General features: G+C 35.8%; 1 protein-coding gene across 1 annotated transcript in view; it reads right to left on the reverse strand.

Annotated features, from left to right (window-relative positions):
• Positions 1 to 1,324: 1,324 nt before the first annotated feature.
• KCNT2 (potassium sodium-activated channel subfamily T member 2) overlaps positions 1,325 to 20,967 on the reverse strand; it is a 173,817-nt gene continuing 154,174 nt past the window's right edge. Inside the window, exons 21-23 of the mRNA XM_072948260.1 lie at positions 19,314 to 19,540; positions 6,030 to 6,114; positions 1,325 to 1,549 (exon numbers count right to left, since the gene is read on the reverse strand). Of these exons, the coding sequence (XP_072804361.1) occupies positions 6,111 to 6,114; positions 19,314 to 19,540 (231 nt within the window). The 3' untranslated portion in view covers positions 1,325 to 1,549; positions 6,030 to 6,110. The remainder of the gene's footprint in view (positions 1,550 to 6,029; positions 6,115 to 19,313; positions 19,541 to 20,967) is intronic.

Genomic DNA, 20,967 nt, shown 5'->3' on the forward strand with positions numbered 1-20,967 from the left:
TCTTTGTGAAAAGAAAGGATAAAATGTCTCTTTCTAGTCCTATCATCTTCTATTGAGTTAAAATTCAACGGAGAATTCAGAAATAAAAAAGTACAAAATTAGAAGAAAAATATCTTTTTAAATTTCTCGAAGTCTCTTTCATGGGAATAAGAACAAATTCCAACGGCCTGGCAAACCATGCTCTGTGCTTTTCAGTCTGTTTCTGAAGGGGAATAAAGGAATACAGGTAAAAGCACTGGTGTCACCAAGGGTCAGCCTTTCTTTATTGATAACTGTCAGATTCTGGATGATTTCCTTTAAATTTAAATGGCAAAACTACCAATTTTTGTTTTATGCGTTTTTTTCACAATGTTAGACTATTTCCTATAGACACTTTTCCAAAATTAGATCAAATGGCATAATGTACCATTTTTGGTGTGTGATAATTTCAGTTCTAAAGACATAAAGGAGTTCTTTTAATGTTCTGGAATTTCTTTATATTCTATAAAAAGTATAATTTTATTTCTCTTAATTTTAAAGTATCTTTCTAATGAAATATACTATACAGATATATAAAAATGGTAAAGCTCAGGAGTCTAATGAAAATCATTACTGAATATTTCAGTCAGTGTTTCAATTCTTGGATTAAATTAAAGTCTACAAATGAGTATTTCCTCTGTATGAGGTATTCTTTTAGGAGAACAATGAATATTTGTTTTAGTACACTTTTCTTGGCTTACAATGTGTGTCAAACATAACGTTAGGGAAAAGTTCATGTATTTGATATTTCTGTTTGTTTTGGTTTCCTCAGACTAATGAAACATGCTATGAACATCTCAAATTCTAAAATGAAGATGATACATGAAAAGGCAACCAAAAAAGGTTAGAATGACTTAAAGATTTATACTCTAAAGCAAACTATGATTCTCACACAAAAGTCAGCCACACAAGTTTGTTAATCTTCGTGTAGAGAGGACTAGACATTTATGATGAGCTCACTTTTATAAAACAGCAAGTTTAAAGAATATACTATGACACACGTTATTTTAAGAGAAGCAACAATCTTGTGTCCGTTGTGATGCACCAAATGTAGTTGGATTTCTAGTTTACTTTCATAAAACCTTAATACTTTAAAAAAAACTGGCTTCATACAGTTTGTATTACTGTCAAACAAATATCAAGTTTAAATTTTTGTGTTTTAATTTAGGTTTTCAAAATCACTCCAGTGATGCCTTTCAAATACTCAGAGGAAGGGTGCCAATAAGCAGTACTTTAAATTTCAAAATAGCGTACGCTTCCAGGAGAATAGAATTCTTTTTTTTTTTTTACATAGGAGAGAATTGGATATATTCCAATCTAGTTTATTTCATGCCAGCAACACCTTTGTTTTTCTAAGATTTAGAGTTGTTTCAAGCAAGATTTTCATAGAAAAAAAAAAAGTCTCTTATTTCCTTCTTATCAAAGCTGAGTTTCCTCCCGGGAGTCCTGGCCGGGGGCCTTGCACATGCTGTTTCTTCGACTGGGCTCACTGTTTGGTAGGTAGGCCAGCGGATCGGGTCGGATTAAGTACCTAATCAAAGAAAACAAAGCAAACAGCTGTGATAGTTTGTAAAGGCAGAACTAATGCACACTGACACTCTAGATCGTCACTTCAAGCTTATTTGTTCAGGGTTTCCAGTTATCCAAGCTCGTCTCTGTATGTGATGTTGGCAGGAGGACCCCCGTTGACTTGGTCAGTCACGTTTTGCAAGGCTTGTGTTATTTTTATACCTGAGAAGACTGTGATGCTGAATGCAGATGAATGAAGAATCATTGTTTCCCAGTTATGATTCATTTCACTACCTTCATCTTATCAAAATTTATGTTTTATTTTAGTATTTTATTGATTTGTTATTCTTTTTTAAAACATGTATTTATTTAATTGAAGTATAGTCAGTTTAAAGTGTTGTGTTAGCTTCTGGTGTACAGCATTGTGATTCGATAACACATATATATTTTTCTTTTCATGTTTTTTCACTATAAGCTATGATTCATTATTCTTTACTTTGGCTATTTTTCTACCAAGGAGACCAAAATTCCTAGCCATGATTCTTCTATTACTTAACCACTCTTAATTTTATTTTTATCATTCATAAATAAATTTGACTGAATAATACCTGTAGTCTTTTTAATTTAAATATGCTATGATTCTATAAAATTAATGATTTAATACATGCTATGGAGAACATTATGCATAGATAATATTTTAGTTGTTGAGAAGTGTATTCATCTAAAATGCAGGTATTGCTACAGCAAGCAGTTAGACAAAAGAATAAAAAATAATTCTTAATTCATTCTGCTAGTAAACAGGAAAATGTTCATCTGCCAAACTTGCATATTTCAATGATGTTAGAATTTGTTGTAAAAGAGATGTTTTCCTTCAAACTGTCAAGTGATATGGGCGTCCATTTTGTGAGCGCCTCCAGACCACTGCACTAGGACCTCGGAACACAAAAAGCCACAAACTCTGACCCCTGCAGAAGGCGGGCAGAGGGTAACCAGTGAAGCAGATACAAAGGTGAAACAGAAATCCCAGACATCACAGACAGACAAAAAGAGCAGCAGGGAAGGAAAAGCCGTTGACTGAGGCGCTTGGGTCGAGTGTCTCCAGGCTTAAGTGGAGCAGAGACAAAACGCGGCAGAGAAGAGGGCTATTCCTGACACGTTTAGGAACTGAGTTTGCCTTCGGAGGGCTGGCTAAACCAGGAAGCAGCCAGACTCAGGAGCAAGAGCAGAAAGCAGCGAATGAAGGACCTTAAGTTTCAGGACAAGCAGTTTCCACGTCTGTTCCGGGGGCAGTGGGGAGCCCCTGAGGGTTGGGAAGGGCGAGGAGGGAAGTAAATACACGTACTGCAGCATTCTAAGAAGGTCTCATCCGGGTGCAAAAACAATTAGCATCTCATAGTTTTATAAGAATTTCAGGAGTTACAAAAAAATGAACGGAGAAACTCATTTAAAAGTGGGAACACTGATGAAGATTTGTACTTCTCTTAAAAACCCAAAGGGAAAGTATTCATAAAATATGTCCCTCAATGAAGACGGGAAGAGTTTAAAGCACTACTGTCTATTTCCTTCGATCAAATGAAAGTTCAGATCAGCATCCTTGGATCTGTTAACTGGATTTTGTTATCCATGCACCTGCTTTGTAATTACTTTGAATATCAACAGCATTGCACACCAATGAGGAAAACGCAGAGTGTACATGAAACTTTTTAACGCTGTATCATCTAGTGATGTATTGTTCTTTGAATTAAATCAATGTTGCCTCTTCATTTAAAATGAACTTTTGAAAATGATTTTTTAGACAAACATAAATGGGATGAGTATAATCCATTATCCCCTAAATTCACTGATGTAGCTGCAAAAACTCCTTTCCTGTTATAATAACCTTTAAACCTATGAGTCTAATGAAATAAATTTCTTAGATGTACTTTTGCATGACTTGTCATGGTAGGCATTTTTTCATGTTATTTATCCTTGCTTCAGTTAACACTAAAATTTAATTATCTCAATGCCACAAATACAGATCATTGTTTAAAGAAATGATTTTTATAGCAGTCAAGTTAATGTCTTAGCTTAAAACTAATAAAAAGTAGTAGTATATAAAAGGCAGAAAATGTCATGTTTATTTTACGTGTATATATATTGTAACATATATATTTTATTTTTAAGCGTAAAAGTTTGGGGAACTGTTTTGAAGTATAAACATCTATTTGGTGGAATTACATGTTATAAACTCAAAAGTTTAACAGTCTCTTCCCATTCCATCAAAAATAATCACGGGAAACATATTAGGCTTAAGAAACTTATAATTTTTTATGAAATATGAATAAGGTAAGCATAACTTTTAAAAAATCCTAGATAGTTAACACAATTATAATTAATTTGAAAAAAAAGGCACATGGAGGTTGGGATTACAAGGTCAGACAGGAGAATTAATAAAAATTGCCTGATTTTATGGGTTAAAGGAAGAAACATAGATATGGACACAAGAAAAAGAAAGAAGTTTTTGTTGTACTGTAGCCATATTCCAAGTGAAGTGTCTGGAATGCGGAGGGGAAAGCCAGGGGCAGCACAAATCAGATATTTCCATCTAACTTAAAGCGCTCCACAAATTCAGCATCACCACCTCATATGATTTTTGGCAGCTGCCTTAAGAACACCAGCAGCTGAAATTACCATTCATCTGATTCTCCAAAGTTCCTGTATTTTAACCAGCACCGTCAGAGCCTTATAAAAATCCCCTCACACTGATTTTGGGTCAAAACCACTCTTGCTGACGTACTTTCTCAGAAGTTTCTGAAGCGCCTCCATCTTCTGGCCCTAAAACTGAGGACTCCTCAACAGTCCGTTACTCATGCTTCTACTTCTTCTTTATGTATCTCTTCTTTTGAAAAATCATTCTCTTTTTAGCTTTATTCATTTAGAAGGTGAAAAATAAACAGTTTCTCTACAGAACTGGCTTCTTTTCAAAGCTCCCTTAGTGTATCTCTCCATGCTTTCTAGACACGTCCACGGAGCACATGGAACAGGGTGTCTAAACTCCAGCCATCGTTTCTTTTCTCTCCACCCAACGGCCCCTCTTTCCTGTTTGGAAAAGTGCCTCCCTATTCTGACTTCTTTCAGTGAACCGTAATTTTTTTTCAATCATATAGATTTGAAATCTTAAAGCCATGTTAGACTCCTTCTTTTCCAGTTTCCAGACAAAGGCACAAGACTCACTCTTGGCCTCCATACATTTATTTACATAGGAATCTGCCTTTACAGTCCTAATCCAGATGCGATGACAGATGTTTTTCTCCCTCACACCTGCACAACAGCCTTTCAATGGATTTCCCTATTTTCAGGTCTTCCTCAACCCCAGGGCTTCCTGCCAATCAATTCTATTGTTCTTTAAAAAACTGTACCCTTTCAACCCCAGCCAAATCGCCCACAAAACAGGCAACACATACGAGGAGGCTTCTAATTCATGGCCTGTGACTAGCATTAATTCTAAGCCACTTGCTTGGACCCCTTCCATGCTCTGCATCACAGCATGTCCTCTCTTCCCAGTCACTGACCTCATTACTCATTTTCCCGGTTGTAGACAAAGTCAGGTTTAATACGTTTCCAATATTACGTCTTACTAATTAACAACAGAAATGCTAATAATGCAAAGCTTTTACTCTGGACAAACTGGGCCATGTACTGTTGCCAGCTGACCCACATTACGCAGTCCCCACATTGCGCACTTTCTCAAGCCATCTCCCTGTTCTGGAAGGTCCTCTCCTCTCGACCTGCACAAATCCTGTTTACCTTGAGAGTCTAGTTCATGTCTTCCACCCTTTGTAATCACTGGAGCTCAAAGTATTGTCTTCCTTCCTGAATTTGGAAAAGTGCTGTCTCACTTAATTGATGTGTAAGTCACGTGGCAAAGTCATATTATATATTGTCATTAGCACTGTCTGCTTTCATTGTAGTTTGGTTAATTAGAATGTAAGCACTTTGAAATCAGGGAAAATGTCTTATTCGTCTCTATAGATCACAACTTGTAAGGTAACACTGGTACAACTGAACATGCATAATACATAGTTTTTGAAGAATCAAATGACTACCACTGATCTTTTCCTAATACAGGTTTTGGCCAATTTTACTTTGGGTTTTAGAAACTCTAAGGTATTCAGAACCAGCTGGTGTGGGCTATTTTGGGTTTTCCTTTGAGCTGTTCTCTTCATATTCCACATATTTTCTATTATTTGTCCAAATGTACATGTGGTCACAGGTACAAAATTGATGCTGCCTTTTCCTTCTTTTATACCGCTACAATCCTACAATGCTTTTATATAGTATTACACACAGCAATCCATAAAATGAATTTGTTTCTTGAACACAAAAATTCAACTTCAAATTTCGAAGCATTTATAATGCAAGAAAAATAAGGAGTTATTATGGTAGAAATAAAAGTATAAAAAGAAATACATTAATGGTTTACTAAAAACACATGCCTTATGGGAGACAGGAGATCAACTTACACAACATCGTTCAGCTCCAGTCTGGTGTCTGGAGATGGGTTAATCAGGATGTAGGAGAGGGTACTTTGATGATCATTCATTTCATCTAGAAGATAAATCAATGCCAAGTCTGTTAACGCTACTCACAGAAAATTACAGGAATTACTGTAGAGCATCGGACCTTCAAATCAGAGAGTCGTCAATGAGAAACTGCTATAGTCTTGCCCCCAGCATGACTGTGTACATAACTTTGACTCTTTTCAAATTACTGCCACTGGAAGTACCTGAAAGGTACTCATTTTTTGTTCCAATAGATGTTAAAAGTAAAGTACCTAATTCTGTTCAGAACAACCACAGTTAGAATCTACCCTGGAAGCTATTACACAGGAAAAGTAGTTCTATTAAAGAAATAGCTGGACAAGACATTTGCTTGATTTATTATGCCTTAATAATTTTTTTTAAATTGTGGTTTTAGATGGCAATCCTAGATAGAAACATTCATGTGGGAAATTCTGTGAAAGCGACGTGTTTAATGATGAGTTTAAAAAATACTGTAGAAATGTATCTAAAAAGCATGAAAGTCCTAGATACGTCTGACTTCATTGCGTGATGTATCTAAGACATCCTCATGTCCTTGCGGGATGCAGAGAATCCTGTGGAACAGAATTTAATTGTAAGTTTCAAGAGAACTACACTACAGAATCATTTGTTTTTTCTCTAAAACAATACATATTTGAAATATAAAAAGCTATGCCCTTTTAATTTTGTCAATTAACTCTGAAGACATCATCTGGCATCAAGTTTGGAGAGCCAACTTGGCATTATGTAGGACACTGGAAAGGAAAAGAAACAGCTTTGGGACAGATTTTCTTGGCTGCCAAGACTAGGAGAGGGTGTAAATATAAAGTCACGTGGACACACATGTCAATAAATATGATCTTCCCAAGGGTCAAGTTTTCAGGCTGGGAGGGCACTACTTCAAATCCTGCTCTAGGATTTGGTCTGCCCACTGCAAATGCAATAACTGCCTAGATAACTGAGAACTTCACAGCAGTAGGTAGAACTACTGTATTTGTTCAAGTAGCCTGTTTTACTTATCATTCAGGAGATTTTCATTTTCCCATGGACTCCAGGAACTGGAGGAAACATTTTGCTAATGTGCTCAATTCAGTGAGCCCATGTGGTCGATGTGGAGACACGGGTAAGACCACAATCAGAGCTCACTCCTCTTGGTTTCTTTCCTCACCCACCCCTCACCCTTCTCCTCAGGATTAGGTTAAATGAAGTTAAAACAAGTCGCTGGGGGGCAAAGCCATTCTCTTTCTGTTTGACGTCTGCCTTGCGGTAGAGATCGTGTTAGTCTGCTCTCCGCCACGCTGCGTGGTCGGGAAGCCCCACAGTTCACTCTCACAGTCACTCTGTGACCTCACACTTTAAGCATGAGGAAGTGAGCTTTAAGGCCCACTGTAGTCACATACCAAAACCACATGCAACAATCCAGTTTTGTCAGCCCCGAAGTCCGACATATTTTTCTCTACCTGTCAGTCCTTATGCGTTTTAAGTGACTTCTGAATTCTGGAGAGGAAAACGTGGTAGGTTTTCTGGATCTTTGAGACCCTATCATAATCATCACCGTTGGTGGTGGCGAAGACACAAATGAATTAAATAAGGCTCTTTACCAAAAATATAGTAACATATTTAGCAAATAAAACAAATTTGCTTTGGAAATTTTGGCTCACAAACCACAATCAAGATTCCACCTCCTACCCAGCAAAGATATCTACTAAGGAAATCCATTGTGAGGAGATTCAGTGGGTTCCTGATCAGTAATCTCTGACCTTGGCAAAAAAAAAAAAAAAAAAAAAGCACTATATCATTTAAATTCTTTTATTGAAATTATTTTGTCATTGACATAATTATCTTAATAAAACTATCCTCCTTGTGAAACACTGAAATAAGTGTAATAGAATATTGAAAACTTTAAAGGATATTTGAGAGTCAAATTTAACAACTGCTGGTAGTATTTACCAAGAAACTTATTTTGCTGTATTAATGAGCACATGCAATTATTCAACCAAAATCTTCATATAGCAAATATTTTGCTTAGGGCGTTTCATGTAAATAGATCTTAATAGAAAGGAAATAAATATATACTCCTATGTCCTTACAAAATAATTGATGAAGTCCCATTCCACACACTTGAGTTTCTTTTTTTTTTTTTTTTGGTTTGTTTTGGTTATTAAAATATCCCTGTCAGAGTATTTTAAAAGCAGTTTTAAAAGCAGAGAATAAAATTTGATAAAAAGTAAATTTAAACCTTCCATGTATTCGTGTAGGTTTCATTAAATAATACTTCCAAACACACATATCCTTTTGTGTGATGTGTTATCAGAGAAGCATTTCAAATAATACAAAAGTATCAGCGAGAAGCTCCATGAAGGATGCGAGCCCTGAAAACAGAGTGCTGGCACTGAAATTCCGGCTTTCCCAATCATGCGGACACCTTACGCACATTCATTTCTTAATCTCTCTGTGTTCAGTTTCCTCATCTGTAATACGGAGGTTGCCATAGTTCTGCCTCATAAGTTATTGTTAGAATTAAATTACAAATGAATAAGTAAAATTTAACATGAATAAATTCATATAAATATATAGTTCTTGGAATCGATTCTGATTTAGAACACCATGTACATACACAATTCCCTGTTACTATGACAGCAGGCAAATCAATCTATAACCTGTAAATGATAATTTTACCTGTGTGATGACATGAAGGTGTTGGTATGCTAAGGTAGGGGGAGAAGCATGTCTAGACAAAGAGAACAACGAACAGTAAAGGCTGAATGGTTGAGTCTAAGTTGCAGAACACAGGCCCCTGAGGATGGACTAAAGTGAACAAGGAGGAGTTAGTGGGGGACAGTGTTGGAAGGGTGACGAGGTCCAGTTCCCGGAGGGCTTTATGGACCTTGATCAGAAGTTTAAATGTTATTCCAAAGGCAAAGGGAAACCACTGAAAGGCTGTAAGGGTGGGCGATTTGGAGGCACGCTCTGATTTCATACTGAATCCATCCCTTTGGTGCACTATGGGAAATGAACTCTGGGGGCTCGATTTTGCTGTCAGGAGTAGTAGGTGAAGCGCACAGTAGCCCAGGGGACAGATGATGCTGGCTCGGGAGCAACGGAAATGGAGGAAATTTGGAAGGAGGGAGGGAAATATAGATGAAGAGCTTGAGAGTGAGAGAGCAAGAGGGAAAGGGAGGGGAGGGCAGAGCAAGAGCAGCACGAAGGAGGCAGGAAGGGAGGGAAGAAGAGACACATCCTTTCAAACCGGGAGACGTCACAGTGCATCTCAATGCTGATGCAAAAGCCAAATAAAAAGGAAGAAATTGGTGCTGTGTTGGACTGAGGGCGTATCTTTCTTCAGTCTCTATAAGAAATAACAGGGAAAATAATCTCCATTGCACAGAGCTTCTCTCTCCAGCATGGTCCAACCCACATACGCGGTAATAACACAATCCATCAAATTGGGGAAAAAAACTGATCATTATTTCTTCAAATATTCATTCTCTTCTCTCTCTCTAGTACTCCAATTCCATGGCTACTTGATATTGCTCCACAAGTAACTAACAGTGTTTTTTTTTGAGGGTTTTATTTTTTCCCTTTCTATTCTGTATTTTGGCTAGTCAATTGCTAAGTCTTTATGTTCACTGATGTTTCCTTCTGCAGTGGCTATTCTGATGTAAAGTTCATCCAGGGTCCATTTTATTCTGAATACCGCATTACAAATTCTCACCTCTAGGAGGTCAGCAGGTTTCTTTCGTATCTTCAATGTCTCTTTTTATCATTCTCCTCTTTTCCCCTACCATCTTGCACATCTAAACTATACTGTAGTAACTAGCTTAATATTCGTGTTTTCTGGATCTGTTCCTGTTGTTTGATTTTTTTCTCCTGGAACAGGTCCTATTGTATTATTTGGGCCCCCCTATATGACTTCCAGCCTGTAAAATGCCTAACTCATCTGTTTCCCTTCCCTCAGGTAACAAAGTTACATGCTTATTTTTCTCCAGCTCTGCACACTGTTGATTTACATTTTTTCTAGTTATTTAAAACGAGAGCATGAACAAGTTGTCATAATGGCAAGTTTCTTCTTATTGTTTTAATGTATTTAGAAAGCTCATTCTTTGCTCTCATTGACTGTACTCAACCCATAATAAAATGCTGAAAGTAAAAAGTTCACTCAACCAATTAACTTTTTTTCTCAATGACAAAAATATTTTACTTTATTCAAATTGGCCACATTTTTCTTATACACATGCCAAAACACAATATTCGAATTTCCAGTTGTAAAGATAAAGTATATTTATATTTAAGTGCAATTAAGTTAACTATGGTATTAAATTATGTAAAAATATTGATATCATTGAAAAATTAATGGGAAGGAATATGATATAACTCCATGAAATAAAACTTAACAGTTTCACTTTAGGGTGATGTGGAAAATTCATCGCACACATATTTTCATGAATCATAAATCATTATCAGCTCAGCAGTTATCTCCTTTGAAAGCTTCATTACTTTATCTAATAAGAAAACCATTGAGTTTGTTTTTCCCTATTAACACTCTAGATACAGAATGAAATTAACATAAAACAAACCCATGGATGTATCCCTCTGTTTTTGCCTGGAGAATGGGTCAGCTCTGCAAATGCAGAGTAACAGAAAACTATCCATTTTTTGGAAATCTATCACGGCAGCATACTGATTGTACATATCAATATGATTGTACTCATTTATGCTGGGAAATGGTAAGTAATGTATTTCAAAACAATGATAAAAATTCAGGGCTAATGTCTTTTGAAGTAATAATAATAAACACTTACATTGTTCTGCCTAAGGACTAAATGCTGTAAGACACGCTGCAAGGCATATTTAGCTTCGGTGCCTTTTCCCTCTTCGGGAATTTGTCTTAGGAGAAATTAGTAAGTAATCTCCTCCTAGAGAAAGGTACCTGACTCACTGAGTAGGATTTGGGGAAATTGTTTTAAACAACTTATATGAAAATGACCAATGACTTGTAAAAGAGCCTGGGAACAGAGGCGGATGTCACTACTCTCATCACTGCTGCCATCACCACATCTGTCACAGGTCTGGGGGGGGTAACAGTCCTTTCGTTTTAATTTTGCCTGTTTCTTTCCCCTAAGAAAGAGAATGACCTAGAATCAAGTCACCATATTAGCTATAAAAACTGTTCTTGCTTAATCTGTCCATTATTTCAGGCACATTATAAATTACTTTACAAAGAAACAGAGGCTTTCCGATGGATGTAATAAAGGCAGAGTCTAACTGGATCTGTCACTTAAAACGATTTCTTTTCCTCCCCTTGGCGTTTCACCATTTACTAACAGTATGAAACTTAAAACAATCCACATCAAAGTCAGCTAGAACCCATACCAGCGGTCACACCAGGGACACTTACTTTCCCACTTAGAATATTAGAAATGTGTGTCATTCTCTGCGTGAATCATTAATAATCTATTAACAGTTATGAAGAATAGTTTTCAGTGAATGTGAGAGTCATTGTAAACAGATTGTTGAAGAATAATGACCATTATTAACATAAGGAAAATAATCACGGCACACTTGCACCACAGCTTATAGACTGGAAAATCTTTTTTCACGTGCATTCTATTATTTTGTATCACGCACCTTCAGGATGACTTGATTATCCTTATCTGATGGTTGAAGAACTTGAAGTTTGGAGAGACGGTGACTTACTCAAGGACGTATGGCTCATTAGCATGTAAAGCCATGAAGTTTGAGGTTGGTAAGTTTTTAAAATTATATTGAAAAAAAATTTTTTTTAAATTCAATGAAAAGCAAGCAGAATTTGTAGACTGCCATTGCTGGGTAATTTCCCAACATACGCAGGTTCTCAAATTCTGTCTCCCAAATGCTGGTGGCCAGTGTGTTCCAGGAATGAATTTTTTTAATTAAAAAAGTAATATTGGGCACATCATGTATCTCATATAATCTGCTCAGTTGGGACTGAAGCAGCAGACAGGTTCATATTTCTGCAGCAAAACATGAAATAGTCACAACAAATCGGATAAATAGAGGATATGAGCAGTTTGGGTCAGGTTCTGCATTTAAACAAGTTTAAGTGTCAAACTTACTTAAAAGCTCAGTCTTCAGAGATTTCGGATTTTATAATCGCAAGTGAGAGATTAGATCCCTGTAGTCTAATCGGTGTCTGCTGGGGGTAGCTTTGTGTTTATCGTGGGTAATACACGCTCGAGCATTTGTGCTAGTTCAGCTCAACCTGTAATGACAGGCCACACATCAGGAAATACTAAAAGTTACATCCTCTGGTTTTAAGAATTACCTTTCCTTTGGAATTGAAAATAATAAAAACCAAAGTCTCATCTTTAAAAAATGAATTTGGTGGTGCTAATAAATTTGCAGGGGAGAAGGTCAGAGTTTCAGTCCTTTCTTTGACCTAATCACCTACAAGAAGCTGTTTCATATCTCAACTATTCATTTTCATTTCTCAGAAAGTAAACAAAGTGTGTCTCCACTTTTTCACGGCTGGGAGTTTTCACATAGTACTGTATAGCGTAACACAGGGATATAAAACTTCCTGTTTATCTTATAATTTTCTTTGATGTCTTTCCATAATTTTCATATTTTCTTCCATCACTGGTAATTTCTTCATAATCACAATTTCTAGTCTCAAGCATCAAAGTTTCAAATTTGCCAAAGCAGGGTTTATCAACTTGGTACATCTGAGTTGCTCTTTAAGCCTGGCGTGTCTTTTGCTGTTAAGAAAAGCAAACACTTTTCTCAAATTTTAAACCCTGGAATCAATCATGAAATCATTAAGCCACATAAAAATAGAATCCCATGTAAGCCACAATAAGAGCATTTTCTGTAAGTCGTAATTTTACATCTTTAAGAAAAATAATTTGGAAAAACTTGGTCCAGTAGTTATGACAGTGAGTTGGCTACTCTCTGATATTAGTGACACTTCCCTTAAAAATTCCCGTCAATCGTTTCAAAGAAAAATTATACAAAACCTCACCGAATTCAGTGATAGCTCTGTACTGTTTTGTTCTGTTTATGATTAATCGTGCAATGGAGGTCACGTGGGCAGCTTTGCAAGAAATGTAGAGTTAAAATTTTATTCCATAAACTAAATTATTAAACATGGCTATGCTTGCTTTATTTTCAAATTTTGTTTGAAAAACCTACAGCTTTTTTCAATCGTGAAGCACGAATCAAACCTTTATTTCACAAATTCAGCTGGCTGTGCTTTAAATCTTATTTTGAAAATCACAGAAGAAAGTATATTTCTAAGAGTGATCTGGGAAAATATAAGCCATCCAAGAAGAATTTATAATAACTATAGTTAGCTATATGCTCCTCTTTAAAATACTATAGTAATTATAATTACTTTGGTTAACATTATTTCATTATTTCACTTTAAATTACCTGCACATTTAGTGCAGGTAGTTTTTAAAAATTTGTATTTCACAACAATTGAGAAAATTTTGCTTTCTACTACGCACTGGGCATCCCCTACATACCAGATGCTGGAAACAAAAACACAAGTGGAGGTAACCCATGCCTTCAGGAAGCACAGTCAACTACCAAGTAGTAACAATTTAGTGACTTTTTAGATATTACATATTTTTCAGTGTTTCTTTATGATTTCCTATTATTTGAGATATAATTGGTTTTTTTCTTTAGACGAGAATAAAAATAGCTTTTCCAATATATCCTTTATAAAGCAGCACTGTTCTTCAAGTTGATCATTTTAAAATAATTTTCACACGAATACTTAGTGGAAAACTTATTCTCGGAAGGAGGACAGAGAAAGAGGGTCCTGGGAAGGACACTGCTGAAGACGGATCAAGGAGAGTAAATAAGAATGGTTTGTGTCTGACGGGGTTCTCTGCAAAGGGGCAGAAGGACTGTGCTGAGAGTAAACAGGGCGGGGGTGACAAGGTAAAGGCACGGAATGTAATTCGTTCGATGAAAGAGAGAAAACGAGACAGAAAGTGAAGACTGGGGCGGGGTGCGGGGGGGCAGGGTGTGCAATGCATGAGTGTGTGTGTTTGTGTTAGGATTAAAGGAAGGAGGCTGATTTCCTTAGAAGAGGAACTAAGAGAAAGAAAAGGGAGAAACATGAAGTTAGAAGAGAGTGGAACTAGATGATGGAATCTGGAGTTGGAAACGCCAGGAAGAAACAGGAATAAAAGTACAAGAAAAGAATCCTCTCTTTTCATCTGGAGCAAACAAGCTAATTATACAATTAATTCAGAAGAAGAAACATCGCATATACGTAGGCAAACACTGAAAAAGCAGCATGCAGTGCTCCTAGCCCGACCCAGACATTGAAATACACTACAAAGACTGTAATTAAAACAGTAGGTGATTTTGTTTGAACAGGCAGACAGATCGTTGTAGCACAATGGAAAGTCTAGAAATAGACCCGATAATGGACAGATCTGGGATCTGCTAAAAGCAGGAATTAAAAATCAATAGAATGGGGTGGGCATTTTAATAAGTGTATATTGTATAACTACATATGGAAAAGTATCTTGGAAAATACAAAAATGTGTTCCCTTACTGACCACATATACCAGGAGAAATTCCAAACAGATCAGATATTTACATGCAAAATGTGAAAACAAATAAACATTGAAAGGAAACATAGAATTCCTCTCTAAATTGGGAGAGAAGATGTCCCTATTACTCAAGATCCATCAGAAATAATGGAAATGATAAAAAAATAAATAAAAATATTCAGTAACAAAAGTAAAGGAAAAAGACTAGGCTGACAAATAGCTACAATTCATGTACAGAGTTCAAATTTACCTAACATATAAGCACCTTCTAAAAATATTAATGAATTAGAACAAAAATAAATCTATAAAAACTGGCTAGAGATATAAATAAGTCACCGAAAATGACTCTTACTCACATAAAAAGATGCCCAACCTCACCAAAATCAGAAAGCACACTGAGATACTATTAAAAAAAAATCTATCAGATTGGCAAAACATGCAAAAGTCTAACAACATATTCTGTTGGCAAGGTTTTGGGAAAATAAATTTTCTCATACTTTGCTGGTAGAAATACAAAATCGTACACATTTAAGGAGGAAAATTTATCCAATAGCAAAATTATACATGTACCTTTAATTTTTAATCCAGCAATCTCACTTTTAGATATTCATCCCAAAGACACACTGGCAAAAGTACAAAAAGACGCATGCGTATGACCATTAACTACACGACCATTTGTAATTACCAAAGACATAAAGGACCTTAAATCAGTGATCTCCAGGGTATACTGTTAAGTGAAAGAAGCAACGTGGAAATAAAGGGACATATTATGTGACCATCTATATTTAAAACCTTATATTTCAAAATGGAAGAATAAACTATAAAGTTAAAAAAAAAAAGGTTACTCATGAGGGAAGGAGAAAACTGGGTGGCAGTGACAGGGTAGATGTTAAATTTCTTTGACTATACCTTGTATTAAATTTTTGACTTCAGACTATGTACATAGTGTACATAACTAAAAAACAAAATTAAATTTTAGAAAAAACAACTCTTAAACATTGAAAACAGAAAGGAGTCTAAATTTATATCCTGTTGACAGTATAAGCACATCAAGAACTATTCCAAGACTTAGAGTAATATTACTATACATCCGTATTGGGCTGTTCCGTAAAGAATGCATAAAAATGCATGTTTTTAGCAATTATAATGCTGATATTAGCACTGTTGTTCTGAGACTTTTATGTATATTGTGAAAAAATGCAATTACGATTTTTATAATTCCATCATTTCTACTGTTGCTGACCACCATTCATCTCAGTGTAGGAGAAAGAAAGTACAGATATTGGACAGAAAAAGTTAAACAAAAACCCTATAGCCTGCATTTTAATTAAAAGTATTTATAGGAACTGGTGAAATATTTTCTGTATTTATCGATTTTCTATTTATTTAATCTTTTAGCTCTATTCACTTAACAACCTAGAAAAAGTACCAAACCCAGTAAAAATGAGCATGTCTAAACCTTGATTGTAATCTTCAAATGCCATTTCCCAGTAGAAGAAACAGGACCCCTGAAAGGATGAGTTACTTTAGGCATGGAGCAGTCGGTCCTACGGAGAGCAAGGGACCTTGCCCTATCACAGGGGGTTGATTTCTATCAAAACCTCTATCACAGGGGGTTGATTTCATGACAAAAGGACTCAGGAGGCTATGTGAGGAGGTTCCCGGGGGCCCGATTTAGGACAACATGATGACTAATAACACGAATTAAAACATATAGAATATATTTAAATCTATGAGTCCATAATCATAACAAAATGGTTAAAAAAAAAAGGAAATGATAGGAAATAGAATATGAGACAATTTAGACTAGAAATTCAGAGTATGGGAAACCACAGAGCAAAAAGTTTGTTTCTTCAAGACGTTGATGGCAGTAGGAAAAACACAAGATGGGGGAAACGTAAAAATGACTTAAACCGGCCACCCATCTCCATGCATGGACCTTAGCTGATCCTGTTTTAAAAATAACGTGTAAAAATGATGGCATTTGTGAGATCTCTGGAAATCTGAACACCAAGTGACTCCTTGATGATCTTAAGATGATTTTTAAGTGTGAAAATGGTAGGTGGCTGTATTTTTAAACTAGTACTTAAATTAGGTATATACTGAAATATATGAGATCTGAAATATACTAGAATTAATATGAGAAGTCAAGGAAATTGATGGGTGTATACATGGAACAAAACAGCCCATGACTTGATAATTTTTGAAGCAGAAAAAACAGTATATATGGGTTCACTATACGATTCTTTCTACATGTATTCACATTTAAAATTTTCTATATTACACTTTTTAAAAAATCAAAAATAAATTAGAAAAATTAGTCTTGCACAGAAAGGACCCTTTTCCTCTGAAACCGCAAGCATTGTGACTTATTTTTAAAACACTCACCCTTCCACTCTTGCCGTCTTTCTCAACAGATGATGTGACCTTTTACTATCAGGTGAAATATTACTCAGCTTCTTGGCAAAATACCTATGTGTTTCTGCATTTTAAAACATCCACTTTTCCTTACTTCCAAACACCTAAACAAAGGGCTCCAGCTGTGATCTCTTTTCTGTATTTTCTTTCAACTTCTTCACTGGTGATTCAGTCTTTGTATCTAAATATGCTCCTATCTGTCTGATCTTCAAAAACAAAAACAAAAACAAAAACAAAAACAAAAACAACAGTCCATCTTCCCCCTCCCTTTCCTCATACAACCATCTTCAAATTCCCCACCTCTCCATCACACTGAAATTTCTTTAAAAAACCGCTACTCTGGCAGAGACTGGTCACTGTCTCTCAATAACCGGTGGACTCATCTTTAAGATCAGATTTAGGCCACAACAGATTGATGGATAGAATGGATGGAGAAAGAAGAAAACAGGAGGGAAAAGGTGGACAGTATCTGCTCTTCCTTTCTGTAAGATTTAGGCTGAGAATTAAATTAAATTAAATTTATTTAAAAACTAGAGAGTAAATGCAAGGTGCCTGATAGAAGGTTTATCAGCAAAAACATAGTATGCTTTCCTGATGGCGCTCCCATGCAGCCAGTTCATGCATCTTTCTGTCTCTTAGAGTCAAACTGTTATCTGCCACACTGCTTTCAGGACCAGCATGGGGTTGTAATGTTTATGAAATACATCTGGAATGGAATGGATAATCACTTACTAGAACTTTTCAAAAAAAAAAAGAAAAGAAAGAAAAAGTAGCTGAATAATAACTAACAAAGCACACATAACGCTAGGACTCCAGTTCTATGAGAAATACAATCATACTTAATGCCATTAAATTGGGAAAGAGCTATTCATATGATTTTTAAATGAAGATTTTCTTTTAATTTTCATCTTTTGTGAAATTATTGGTCACGAATGAATCTGAACTATATTTCAAGTAAGTAAAATTAACTATGAATTTCACTAACACACGGAATCCTGACACCAACATATTTCAGCTTTACGTCCTTGAGCAAGATCTTTATCCTCTGACCTTCAAGTTCTTGAAGGATAAAATGGGACACTTAACTAATTGGGGTTTATAAGGAATAATAAGAAAGTATACGTAAAGCACCTGACATGATTCCTGGCTTAGAGTAGGTACTTAGTAAATACGTTTCCTTTTCTTGTTCAAAGAAGCAGAGGTAACTTCTTTTAAACTCCAACCAACTTCATCCAATTCAATGATTAAAAATTTCTCCCTATGTACACTGTTTCAAATTGAGACTTTAATAATAAAGATGAATAATAAAGATGAGAATGGGGACAAATGTGGAATTCATTCTATCTTATCCTTAAACCTACATGATACTGACATTATCTTAGCTCTTGGTTTACCCAGGTTATATATATATACATATATGTCAGAGCAAAACACCCTATTTATCATTTGATCTTCCTCTAAGGTGACTAAATTTCTTTTTTAAATAAAATCCATATAGTGAGTGATAAGTGATACACGTTAAAATGATCTTCACATTATTTATTTAAGCTGTGCTATGTGCAGTATATTTATGTGGCAATCACCCAGCAACATAGGAGCATAATAATCCTTGAGACACAGCTGCACTATGTAAGACCAAGCACTGTTTGAACTTCAGATTAAAGCCTTTGAAGACTTTGTTTCTGGAGCAAGAGAAACTAAACAAATTTTATAGAAACATTTTGGTTCATCTGTGGTTGGTCCAGTTATTTGCCAATGCCTCAAATTTATTTTATCCCAGGCCCTAAAATAAAATGTGATGTGTGTGTGTGTGTGTGTGTGTGTAAGACAGACTTTGGAGCCAGAAGAACTAGATGTAAACTCAGCCCCACTATTAACAAGCAAATTAGCAAGTTCCCAGACTTAGTTCACTTATCTCTAAAATGGAAGCGTTTTTTGGTAAAAATTAAAATTAATATAATTCATGTAATGGGTTTAGCACAGTGCTAGAGAGCTGAGGAAACACCTAAAATTTTTAGAGCTCCCTTCTTATTACCTCTAGAAGACTGGTATCTGTCCCTAGTCCCTTCAAATTGACCTGTGAAACAGAAATGTGTTTCTTCAGTTACTAAATTCGAGCCAACTCAACTCCACCCAACGGCAAGAAATCACAAGTCCACATCATACGATACTTTTAAAGAGCATACCATAGCCCACCGTGGAAAGACCCAAGTGTTTCATTCTATTTTTCACAAGTTCAGCGAGCTCTTGTCTTTCTGACCTCCTGTAGAGGCTCAGCCGCTGCTGGGTTATTTTCTCGGCCGTTTTACCGGGGTGTTTGGGGCCTTTCCGGCTCAGCCTCCGCGCCCACTGCATGCTCTTCCTCCGCAGCAGCGGATGGTCCGACTGGTCGCTGGACGTCGAGTTGCGGTGGTTACTTCGGTGGTGACCTTGCTCCTTGGCGTCCTTGGTGTCTTCCCAGTCTTCCACACTGATAGATATCTGAGACTTTAAAAGAAGCGGATATTGAGGATTAGGTATTTTAGGATTCATGTAGCCTGGAGTTATACTGCCTAATATATTTCTGTTGCTAATATCTTGATACAATTATATATCTCATAAGAGTTTTCACAGAAAGCGCAAAGTCATACTCATTGACGCTAATTTTGTTACTAAAAAATTAGAAAATATGGTTTTTTGAACTCATATATGAGCCAGATAAAATAGCCTCCAAGTTTTTATAAAAGGATTTTATTTTTTATGGATCAGAGTTCTCATCAAATGACTTTCAGCACAGAGTTGTTTGAAACCACAAACAAAAAGAACTAAATCTTTTATAACTTTATTCAAATATAGTCACTGTAATGGACTTTTCAAAATTTACTCCTAGTGTTTCACATGAAATTTAAAAAAGGGTTATGAAAGTTTAAAAAAAATTTTGGAGTTAGTACTTTTAAAGGTTTTTAAATTATTGCTCTTTCTAAAGAAGGCATTGGAATGAACTTTATAAAATGTGAATTTTTTTTTTATTTAGATATATGACTTGGAAGAAAACAAAAAGCAATTTACTGAATTAACGTGTGAATAATTCACCGCATAAAATGTTTTCTGACTAAAATATTAAAATACATTTCAGGAAGCATTCTCAGTATCCTAAATGAAAATATGTTGTAAACATTAGTATTTCATAAATGCATTCTAGAATCACAAATAAAACTTAAATCAGGTTATTCTCCATGGGAGGGGAAAACAATGCACAAATTCACCATTCACTAGTTTGATTTATTCGTTTACTACCAAGTCTGGTTTTAAAGAAAGAAGCTTTCTTTTCAATATAAGTCCTTAGTAAATAAAAGTTTCCTGTTTCGAAACTGTTGCTTTTTATAGTAGGAGGTCGTATGAAAGGCAACACTGTTGGAAGCAGAAAGCCTTACTTCCTACAAGCATGCGCGTGCAAAGGGGCCGCTTCCGGACTTGTTCGGCGCGTGAGCGCCCGGCTCATGGATCTGCTCACTGCGTTTCTCCTCTACGGATGGGAGTTTGAGCTGCAGCTACAACATGCATGTGTTGCTGGACCACAGTAATAACATTTAAATTATCAATTTAAGTAAGGTCAGGAGGCAGATCCAATAAGATCCTCTAAAAGTGAATATAAATTATGCAGGCTTAGTCAATGCCTCATGAACAATTCCTAGTGGCAAGTTATGAAATTATCTCCCACTTAACTTCAATACAGAATGTAAATATTAATTCACATTTGTTTCAAAACAGTACTGTATGAGTGATATGAAAACACTCTGTTAACCCTCATATCTTCAGTGATAGAACATTTCACCCCAAAATAGAGAAACCTCATTTTAGCTAAAGAACTTTAATTGGAAGTATTAAAATTTTTAATACCATGGTTTTGCAATAACAGATACTTTTATTGTAAG

Source organism: Vicugna pacos, chromosome 23 (assembly GCF_048564905.1).
Source record: "Vicugna pacos chromosome 23, VicPac4, whole genome shotgun sequence".
Lineage (NCBI taxonomy): Eukaryota > Metazoa > Chordata > Mammalia > Artiodactyla > Camelidae > Vicugna > Vicugna pacos.